Source organism: Arachis duranensis, chromosome 5 (assembly GCF_000817695.3).
Source record: "Arachis duranensis cultivar V14167 chromosome 5, aradu.V14167.gnm2.J7QH, whole genome shotgun sequence".
In the NCBI taxonomy this organism is placed as follows: domain Eukaryota; kingdom Viridiplantae; phylum Streptophyta; class Magnoliopsida; order Fabales; family Fabaceae; genus Arachis; species Arachis duranensis.
Window position 1 is genome coordinate 5,492,393 of NC_029776.3, and position 12,200 is coordinate 5,504,592.

Below are 12,200 nucleotides of genomic sequence, written 5' to 3' on the forward strand. Positions count from 1 at the left end.
TATATACTTTATCTTATGATATATATTCTATTTTAATAAATAAAGAAAGTATAGAGAACTAATGATCTAAGCGTACAATATGTACAATAAAGGTTTAGAAAGTATTAGAGATATAATTATTAGTGTTACATTATCCTATCAAATTATACTTTTGGAATAAGTGGTTTCAGGACATGATATTAGAATTCTAGATCCGGAAGGTCAAAAATTCGAACCTTGATGAATCCAAAATTAATTTTTTATAACATGAGATGTTTATTATAATATATACCTAGTATAATTAATTTAATTAAATTGAACACAAAACTAATAAGTTTTCTGTTTGAAATTAAGTATAAAATTCAACTGCTCTATCTTGTGGTATATTATATTTGAAAAGGTGACATCTTAGAATCAAATGGGTGCAAGCATTCGGATAAAATGGTATTAAATTAATAAATTCCACACACGACTAAGTCTCAGTTTGATTCTTTTATTCAAGACTACTATTTTATCTTCTTCTTTTTATATTTAAAAAAAAAAAACTTAATTATTAATTAACCAAACTTGCACTAATAATTTATGTTCGGGATGGAGTTGGAATCTTCCTTCCCAACAACCCCTTCAGGTGTCGTGTACCATGTTTCATATATGTTCTCATCAACTATGTGTTAAAACCTTCACTAGTAAATAATTATGAAGACTTGAATAGGTTCCCTCAAGATAAATCTATATATAATTCTTTTTTTTTATGGGGACTAGTTCTTGAATCAATAAATTTCTCACCAGCTTAATGTAAATTAATACTAGAGGCGATTATTGTCTCACTCTTCAAATTTGGAAGAAATTTTATATTGGTAGTACGTAAGAGAATGTCTTTTATTATTATCGCTACATTTGGAAGAAAGGCTAATATTAGTTTAGTAAAGGTTTTATTTTTTAAAAGTAGTTTATAAAAGTTAATTTTTAGAAATTAATTTTTTAAAAGTTGTAATATTTTTGTTTGGTAAATTAAATTAAAAATAATTTTTAATAAGTACAAACAACAACAAATGTATTTAGTAAAATAATTTTTAAAATATAAAAATACTATAATAGATAATAAATGCTTTTAAAATAGTTTTTAAAATTTAGATATTAATTAATATATGAAATTATATTAAACTTTTTAATTTGATAAACACAAGTCAACTTTAAAAAGTTTTTTTTTAGATGCTTTTAAAAACACTCCTAACCTTTAAAAACTGCAAGTACAAATACATGAATTTTTTGATTTACCAAATACAAAATTAGGTGTTTGTACTTTTGAAAAGTACAAATATCTCTTCGAAAAATTTTATCAAACCAAGTCTAAGAATAAGACACAAAGACTAAATTAAGTTTTTGTACTATATATATTGATGTAAAATGTATTAAAATAAATATATTTTAGTATCATATTTGATTTAAGATAAATATAAAAACTAAAAGATAAATTTAAAATTTAAAAAATTAAATAAAATAATTTTTTTAAAAAAATATTGTTAAAATTTCAATCTCTATCTTTTAAAATTTTAATTTTAAATTCTAATTATCAAACACAATACTCAATTTCAGCTAACTCAAAAACAAAAGTAACATATATACTTTACTAATTGATTGTCAAAGAGAATCTATATATTTATGCTAGCTATACCTTATTAATTACTTGATCGTCACTAGAGATTCTTAGTTTTGTTTAAATTAATAAAGTCAGAGATTTTTAAAACACAATCATTCAATAATGCTCAGATCTAAACATTAAAAATGCAGCTAAAATAGCAACAAGATATATATAATTTTAAATATTCTACAAAACTACTAAAGTATTAATTAAGTGTCATATCCAAAGAAACTAGTATTAAAATTCTTCAAGTGTCACTTGCTTTTTCACTTGAACTAGCTAGCTAGTACTCCATTTTCAAATAATACTGAGATCAGAAAACATCTTAGATGTTTATAACCATCTAATAAGGTACGTAATAGTAACCAAAGATCATTGGTTGGAGGGGGGAAAACTAATTTATTTTGGCAACATATTCTCGAAGCTAAGTGCTTTATGGAATCAAATGCATTTGAGGGGGAGGATACGATATAAAGAAAGAAAGAAGGGCTTGTTTGATCAAAGTGTAGTACGGTTTCCCTAGCTACTATGGTTGCAAACCCAGCACTTTGTCCATTAGAGAAATATGCAACCCACTTAGCATATAAATATAAAATAATAATATAGTGGGGAATAACTAAAAGTTGACATTACATGTTTGCTATATTAAAATCCTTTGGGCGCCGGAAACCTAGCTGCCTACTCGTATATAATTATTTGCTTATCTAAAACATATATATAATTCATGAGTCGTTGAACTTCGAAATTAGACCCTCCATGCTTCTCAAAACTTAGTTGTAATAAGATGAGTGCTATTCCGGCAAACAAAGGGGAACTTGGTAGGTTGTACGCAATCGATTTCACAATTTATAATTCAGAAAGTGTTAGGAGTAAGCAGATTTTAATAATTTTGGACTATTATTTTTAGCAGATGTGGGTATAAATTATGTTGATTTATTTATATAAATTCTAATAAATACAAATATAAATTGTGTATCTCATGTGTGTAAATTTTTTTAAATATAAATATAAATATAAATTATTATTGATTACGTATTAATTTAAAATGATAATATTTACTAGTTATATAATATTGTTAATTGTAATTAATTATCTTGGTAGAGTTAGAAAGCGTTTTTAACAACATTTTTTATTTGAGATAATATTAATAATACTAATTAAGCAAGTGGATTAGCCAAATAGCTATACTTGTTTTTTTTTCTAAAATTAAGAGCGAGATTCGAATTTTAAATTTCTAAATAAAAATGAAAAACTTACACCATTTGACTTATAGTTCGTTGCCTAACTATGTTTGTTCATTATGATTGCATTTTTTTGGGGTTTAATTTGATTTCAATGACAGCAGTTTTGGTCCAAGTCTTAGGCTAAGAAGTATTATTGTGTTAGTTTTTTTTATTAGTTTAAATTTTTTGAACAAACAATTTATAAAATAGTATTAGTATTGAAGAGTGTTAGGGTCAGTAGTTTTTGTGATTTGTAGTTATCAATTAATCATCAATAGTATTTTAAACGGTGTGAGTCCAATAATATGAAATTACTCATTTTTCTTTTGTTGATTAAATATTGGCCAAATTTTAATAAAAGTGCTAACCTCCAAAACTTTCTCTTTAATATTTTTAGAATAAATGTCTTTTATAATTTCTAACTATTTTGTCAAAAGGTCAAAAATATTTTTTTATAATTCAAAAATTCTTAATCAGTCTCCAACTATACAATTAATTGGTCTAAATAGTTTTTGTTATTGGACTAACCGATCCTTAACACTTCAACAGGTACTTATTTACAAAAACTACTTAGACTAATTACTTGAAGACTACTTAAAAGTTTTTGAATTATAGAAAAGATGTTATTTTTTTCGAATAAATAATCATAAATTAAAAAGAGTATTTACTCATATTTTTATGACAAAAAAATTTAGAATTCCAAATTTATACAAAATTTATATCAATTCTAAAGAGACTTTTATATAAAAATATGTCCTAAAAATATAATTATATATTTATCTCATTTTATTGTTTTAAACTTTTAAGATAAGTAATTTTAAGTAAAAAAAAAAGCATACATTTCCTTAATTTCTTTCTTTTACATAATTATGAAACGCTTAGGTCTCATAAAAACAATCAAAAGAATTCTAAAATAAACTATCATCAGATTTTGGGTTCACAAATTTTGACTTCCATGGATGCAGCCACAAATTAAACAAAAATGACAGGAAAGCTTAGCTTGATGATGCATGGCATATATTTAAGTTAGCCTTTTGAGTTGGTAAAGGCTTATTTATTTATATATATCATTTCTCTCTATAGATATATTATTGCAGTGGGGAAAGCTTATCAAGAATAGGCTTAATAATCCAAACTAAAATATAGAGTGTGGCAGTGAACATGCGGAAAATTAATAAAGATTTATTGACGAAAAATTGATAATGTGTTATATGTAATTACATGATGATTATATTATATTCTTGTTTATCACCAACTTGAAGTTCCTATACGGAAGAAACCTGCTATATATTTGATCTTATGCCAAGCTATATGTATGTGCGGTTTATTAATATACATTATTCAACGCCGGAATTATCTTAAGACCGCTAATGTTTGTTATATTTAAATCAAATATGTATCCTCCTTAATTAGGGATATGTAGGTATATAAAATAGAAGGCACCAGTGGATATGAGTATTATGAAATACAAAAGCTGATAGTAATTAATTAGAGACTAAATTTGAAGTTAAAAAAGAGAAAGAAAGGAAGGGGGACGAAGAACCACAATCGATTCCCTCAACATTACAGAACACTAACATACTATAAATATAGTTCAGTGGCAAGCTAAAGTTCTGAAAGTTGAAATAAAAAACATTTGAGACAAACACTAATTAATTCATATAACAAAGTAATTAAAACAAGTGATAAAAAAAAAGTACACATGACATGACTCACTGAATAAACCACACTACAAGAACAAGAAGAAGAAGAAGAAGAACAAATATATATATGTAGTAGTCCACGATTTGATTTTGCTGACCTCAAATTCAAGAAAGGCATACACATGATGATGATGAAGGGGCGCGCAGTTGCAAAAATTGCTGGATCAACACTTTGAATATCCACATTAATTAGATTAAGAGTGCAATAGTAATCAAATTAAAATGGTGGTGGTGGTGGTGGTGGCGGACGTGAAAACCCATCCACTGCTGATGGCAACTGAACATTATTCGGCATATTCACCGGCAAATTAAAGAAAGGAAGCCCTGAGGACGGGTCACCAAACGGACTATTACCACCACCACCACCGGAACCCTGACCGCCGCCGCCACCTGGAAGCTGCTGTTCATCTTCGTCCAAAGGCAACCTCTCATAAGCCACGTTCGTGAACGAAGAAGCGATCACAATCACCGGCCCCGCCGCGATCAACTCCCCAACCACACTCCCTCCGACCACCTGTCCCTGCCCTCCGGCGAGGTATATGCTTAGGCTGGTGGCGCCGGGGGGAGCCGGCGGCGGAAGGAACGAGCCGGAGAGGGACAATATCTCGAACCTGCCGTGGAGCGTGACTACTGCTCCGGCGGCGGCTGGTTGCCTGATGGTGACGTTATTGACGGTGCCGCTGCCACTGAGGATGCAGATCCCGCGCTGGCGGCGGCGGGCGTAGGTGGCGACGCTGTCAAAGACGTCGCAGCCGCTGGCTACCTCGAGGATGTGTGCTCTGAGCGTGTTGGCGCTCTCCCTGGTTATGATGACCGGCGGCTTGGGCTTGTTCTTGGATCCCGGCGGCCTACCCCTAGGACGGCGTGCGACGACATCCCCCGCGGAGGCCGTTGCGAGGTCCAAACCCGTGTGGTCGTGGGGAGCATCATCCTCATAGTGATCTTGGTGGTTGTTGTTGGCGTCTTCTTCAGAATCTTGTTGGTGATGATGATGATGATGATGTTGTTGATGATGATGGTTGTGATGCAGGTTGAATTCTGGTCTGTGCAGGTTTTGAACGAAGCGTGAAGCTGTTCCTAAATCCAAACCAGCCATAGACACATCAAACCCAAGAGAGAGAAAGAGAGATTTATTTTTATTATTATTAGAATGAATTATATATTAACTCAAAACTAGTAAAAACTTTTTAATATATATATAGTATTTGATTTGATGTATATTATATTATTAATAATTAATAATTTAGGATGGAATTGAAGTAGGAGTGAATTGAATAAATTTCTCCCTTATAAAAACTGTTCTTTTTCCCCCCTTGCCTTTAAAATAAGGGAAGTAGTGTGTGTATGTAATATTGGATGAGATAAATGCTTCTAGTTTAAGTTTATGTATAGAAAGATGAGAGAAGAGAGAAATGGAGAAGAGAGAAGAGAGAGAGATAGAGAGGGTTCAAAAACAAAGGAGAGAGGAGGGTATGATGGATGGAGTGCACAGAGAGAAAAAGGAATGAAGAAGAAGACGGAGGAGGAGAGAGTTGAAGGAGGAGACAAACACTAAGACGCAGTCATTTGTTTGGCCAAACAAAACTTTATTATTCAAATAATAATTGGTTGGGGAAATGAATGTTTTAATAAGCTTTCTTCTTCGAAGGACACAAATTGAATAAAAATATAATAGGTTGAAACATTTGATCACTCATGATCCCGGAGCGTGCCTACTACGCGATCCTAAATTTTTAAATTTATATAAAGGACGACTTACTTAAATAAAATTATTGAAATTCAATTTTACCATATTATAATTTTGTAAAATTTGATACGTATACTTTTTTTTTATCTATATAAACCGCTACACGGTGTAGTACTGTAGTAATTTTTAAATTGAACATAATTCATTACAGACATCTGCGATCTACATGAACAAACGAGTTGGATAAAAACTGTTAAAAACTGTAACAATTTCTAAAAGAAATACAGATTACATAAATCGTTGTTGTCTATAGCAATTTATGAAAAAAACAACGGCGGCCATAAATTATTAGAAGATGTCGCGATTTACATGAAGGCTGATTATAAAATCGCGATAGCCACCGACGGATCCTTCATTTGGGGTGGGAAGGGAATTTGGTTAAAGAGAAAAAAATTGTGAGAAAGAAAGGAGGAGACTGGATTTGAGTTTTTTTGGAGCGTGTATATTTAAGTGGGACCATGGTGGACAAAGACTGCTTGTACTAACTCAACAGCGTTACCCACGTTGTCAGAGACATTAATGAAAAAGTTAATTTGTTTTTTTTAGTATTAGAGTTTAGAATATAAAATCTAGTATTTAGAATATAGGAACTAGAATATAAAATTTAAAATTTATAATTTAGTATTTAAAATTTAAGATTTAAGATTCAAAACTGATGAATTTGTAACTTATTCTAAAATACATTAGCATTCATTCTATTTTATTATTTAGACAGTCATATATATTAAATATGTGATTAATGTATATATTAGAATTATCAGTAATTTATTGATTATGTTTTAATATATTGAAATTTTTATGTTTCTTATTTTCACTTCTAAAGGATTGGATAGATAACAGTTACGTAGTTATTGCACCAAATTAGGACATTTGTAGTAATAATTTATAGTTTAGGCTTGAAAGTATTTGATTATAATTACAGTGTAGTTATTTTTATCACATGATGCAGTCGAGTAGGTGTATACTATTTACAGCATTCGAAGGCAACAGAATATACCCATGCATGAAAGGATCATACCTTATTTGGAGAGGGCTGGTTTGTACCACCTGTCCAGGCTGAACAGTCGTTGGTTCTGGTTGGATGAGCCTATGGTCAGCGCATTCATTGAGAGGTGGCGTCTTGAGACGTACATTTTTCACATGCCGTTCAGAGAGTGCACCATCATGCTGCAAGATGTCGTGCATCAAATGGGGTTGCCCATCGATGGAAAAGCTGTTAGTAGGTGCCTCACTGACTTTGAAAATTTTATGGAGGATGGCAGACCAGCTTGGGAGTGGTTTCAGGAATTATTCGACGAGCTGCCACCGCCAAATAAGGTCAAGCAGATGACAGTCCACTTCACATGGTTCCACGAGACGTTTAGAGTGCTACTAGCCGATGTGAGTGAGGATACTGTTCCAGGACTTTGCATTTTTTCCTTCCAAAAGTGCAAACGCAATTGGCAAGATATTCGAGTTTCCATCTTGCGTGAAAGTCAGGAACAAAGTACTTCCATACTTGCCATACAAGTGAGTAGTATCGATGTCGACCAGTGGCTTGCAGTGTTAAAAAGACTCAATACAAGGAGGAGAAGTCAATAAGAGACGATAAAAGTATAAGGTAGAGGATTCATCAACTTGATCAACAACTCTAATTGGAGAAGTCTTCAACAGAGTAATGGTTCCCTCCATGATGGATTGCACACCAAAGATCCATCGAAGCAACTCGCCATAAGACTCTTCCCAATCTCCATAGATTTGTGCTATTGCCTTTTACTTCGCCATCCAGACTTTCCTATCGCTAGGCCTGAATCCATAGGTTGCTTCTGTAGCTTGCTGCAACACCTTTATCGTAATCGCGGCATCATCTCTAACCAATGAAAAGATCCTCGCACAAATGACATGACAATCAAGTTGCCGGTGATCGCATGAAATCAAGGTAGCCAAGCAAGTGTGAGGTCCGTTGTACCTTCTAACCTCCCAAGTACACTTTCGTTGCCATAGTGTAATGCGAATCAACCACGTGCAATCTTTACAAAACTACTTACATCTCCCATGGTATTTAAGATGATCTGACTCTATCACCCTGTACTCAACATCATGCAGTCCTTGACTCCCAAAAGAAGGATCTACGTCCAGCTGTTGGCCGATGGCTTCCAAGTTCAAGATTGAAAAATGTGGAGGATGTTGTTGTGTACCGAAACTCGATGGTTCATGATGTGTAGGTAAATTTCTTAGAGTATCCTTGTCACTGTCCCCAACAATGTCAATGGGCTCTTCATCCGAATCATCATCTCGCATCGCATTTTCAACTCGATCCGGTCCACCCTCAACTATAAAATTAAGAATCAGACGAAGTAAACTAGCCATCCCAACTACAATACATGGAGGATCAACCAACGGACAAGCAGATGCAACCACAGGTATCAAGGTTGAAGCACCCCCCAGCCTACCCAAAGGTTCAGGCCGGATTGTAGGAAGTGGGCATGAGCACATTGAACTATCCATGTGGCTGAGAGCCCTCACAGTCCAGGCACAACGACGCACGTAACCGATTGAAGATTCGGGGCTGATGCCCCAGAACTATTGATACCATCTTTTAACTTGGCAAACAACTCGTGTAATCTAATTTCCAGAAAACTTTGCATACAATGAAACAAGACGTGCATATCTTCATCGGACCCTGTGATAAATGTATCATATATACTTCACACCGGTTGACACAACAGTAATAGAGATATTGTAAAACAATCTTGTCACCCACTTTGTCTCACACACCTTCCAACTTTTGTAATATACTTATCTTTAGCTCTGGCAAGATATTTGATGACCGGATAAAGACACTCAACAGTTTCCTATTCAAAAACTTAACACCGTATCTTTTACTTTTCTGAATTTTTTCAAAGCAATACACTAGAGCTAGAAAATTTTTTTCACTATCCATATGTAAAAATGACACTCTACTTCTTTCCAATTGCCTTTCACGGGTATATATAGAGAATTCACCTATACATAAAACCGCTACAGTGTGTTACGGATTGAGTAACATAATATTTTTTCATAAACTGCTATAGCAAGCAATGGCTTATATAGAATATCATTTCCTTCAAAAACTGCTACAACCTCTAGTAATTTCTATCTAGCTCACTTTTTTACGTAAACCATGGATGCTTATAGCAGATTATGTTCAATTTAAAAACTACTACACGCTGTAGCAATTTATATAAATATAAAAATGTTGCAATGACGTATGCTATTTTAAAAAATTGTAATATAGTAAATTTGGATTCCAATCATTTTATTTAAATGACTTGCCCTATTATAATATTTAATTTTGATTCATGTATAATATATATTTTACTCCATCCTCTAATTATATCTACTTTTTAATAATGATTCAAGCTGTCAAAATAAAAAGTAATTAGTTTTTGTTGTGCAAATATATATGTAAATTATTTTACAATAATAATATATCAAAATTATATATTTTTATTATACTATCATATCGCATGTATTATTACTATTAATATTATTACTATTATTATTATGAGCACATAATAATTTTTTGCTAAAAAAAATTTGAATATTAACAAAAGTGACTATAAAAAAATTAAACTAATATTATACTCATAAAAGATTAATTCTGTTAGACAAAACTAATTGCATTAACTATGTTAAAAAACACCTTACCTATGTCATAATCTTCAACCTCTTACCATGTTCAACAACAATTAAAACCACCAACCCTCCGTTTTGAAAACTCTAAATTGTAAGATCCAAAATTTTTAAAAAATCTTATTATAAGTTAATTTTAATATATTTATTCAGTAAAAACTTTTTGTTTTCATAATTAAAGATTTGATTCATATTCGCAAAGGGTCAATATTAAATAAATATAGTATCAAATTAACGGATTAAAAGTAAGTAGCGTTTGAATTTTTAGTACAATCATGCAGTGTTAAAAGTAAGGGTGTTACATTACGGTATTAGAGTAGTTCATTTTGATTAGAATCTTAAAAATGAACTGACTATGCTTCATTGCATACTTTGAGTGTCTGTCATGTTGTAAGTCTTGTCCAGATAACAAGAATTAGAACTTTATGTATATGACTGTCTATTAATTAACACTGTTAGCTTACCATCCCATATCTGTTGATTTTAAGTCTAGCCAACTTAATGTTGATGATTTATGTGTACGGAGAAGTTAATAGGTTATTATAGATAAATTGAAATTGATAAGTAATGGGTAATGCGAGTTACGTGGTTCAGGAATGCTAGAGTTCACTTTTCGTGCTTGATTTCGACTTTTGAATTTTTGTTTGTGTCGCTTAAGTTGGCATATCAATTCTTCTTTACTACTTTTATTGAAGTTTCTTGACTCAGATTCCTTTCTTGAACCATGATTTGACTATTCTCCGACCATATTTTATTATTCGTCCATAATTTTACTTGATTGTATTCTTGAGAGTGTGCTTGCGTTTTTCAAAAATATCCATCTTTATCATTGATTATACTCTTCTTCATAAATTCAGTGCTTATTGATCTTATCTTGAACCTAATTTTGTGCAGTACATGATCCTTAAATCTTGAGCGGTCTGAACTTTAAAAGTTATGATTCAAACTAAGCTAATCATGTAATTTGATGCTTTTGCTTCATGCCTAATGTATATCGAGATCTGACCATATTCTTGATTATCTCTTCAATTTTTGATATTATAGTTCCTGACCTTGAATTTCTCTATGTGATCTGTGTAATTCTTTGACGTAAACTGAGCTTGTTATGGTGTGATGCATCATTCCTTACAATCTATTTCTAGAGTTCTTGTTCTGGATTGAAAAAGTTTTGAATTGACTCTTTTCTTGTCTAATTCTGTTCTCCAATCATCCTTTGAATTTTTTATGAGATCACTTTTTATTTAGCATATACTTCCTTATATGGATTCAAAAAAATTTCTTTATATGATTTATCTGGTATTTGAAAATTTATGTATATGCCAAAATTTTTTACTTTTCTAAAGTATTTAAAAGTAATGTATTAAAATTATGTAATATTTTATATATTATTTTAATTTTTGAGGACAAAAATTTTTATGAGACGGGTTGAATGTAAGATTTATAATTAAATATTCGATTCATATTCACAAAACTTAATATTAAATAAATATAATATCAAATTAAAAAATTAAAGGTAAATAACAACTAAATTTTTAGTACAATAATGAGAGGTTAAAAATAAGAGTGTTACATTAAATCACCAGAATCCTCTTCTATCAACACCTTTACTACTAACATCACTAGCAACATCATCAAAATAACATAACACAGCAGAAAAATCACCTTTTATTGTGACCAAATAGTTGGGTATTGTTCTTTGTAGTTTTCTTAATTACCTTTTATTTTTATGGATTTGCAAAAGTTTGTTTTGCAGAAATTAACGGTATTTCCTCTCAACCTTTAAAATTTGTGGCTTTTTAACAATTATATGTAAAATTGTTTGGACAAAATGAAAATGTTATGATAAATCAATAAGATTCTTCATTGTTATGAACTTATGATCATTAAAAGTTAAAAAGGTTGAAATTTTTCTCTTGTTCTTTAGAATATTCATTTTCCTTCATTCTCAATCTTTACTTTACCGTGACCTCCCACACATCCATCTATGCTTCTGCTCCATCCTCGTCTTAGGCTCCGCACCTCCATAAAAATTTAGACTCAAATTCAAAAAATAAAAAAATAAAAATTGTTGCAATTATAGTTATAGCTATATAGACAAAGTAATCCAATGGTCACGACGAGATGACGATGCTAGCGAGAAGAAGTAGATACAGCAGCAACGATATGGGGAGTTGGAGGTGATTGAAGATAGTGTTACTAAAAGATGAGCTTGTCATTATGATTGAGTGAGTAAGGTTGAATTGGGCGAGAAT

General features: G+C 31.4%; 1 protein-coding gene across 1 annotated transcript; it reads right to left on the reverse strand.

Moving 5' to 3' along the window:
- Window positions 1-4,479: 4,479 nt before the first annotated feature.
- LOC107487589 (AT-hook motif nuclear-localized protein 23) lies at window positions 4,480-5,761 on the reverse strand. The gene has a single exon (XM_016108252.3). The coding sequence runs from the start codon at window positions 5,641-5,643 to the stop codon at window positions 4,765-4,767; it is 879 nt and encodes a 292-aa protein (XP_015963738.1). The 5' UTR covers window positions 5,644-5,761; the 3' UTR covers window positions 4,480-4,764.
- Between the last annotated feature and the right edge of the window lie 6,439 nt (window positions 5,762-12,200).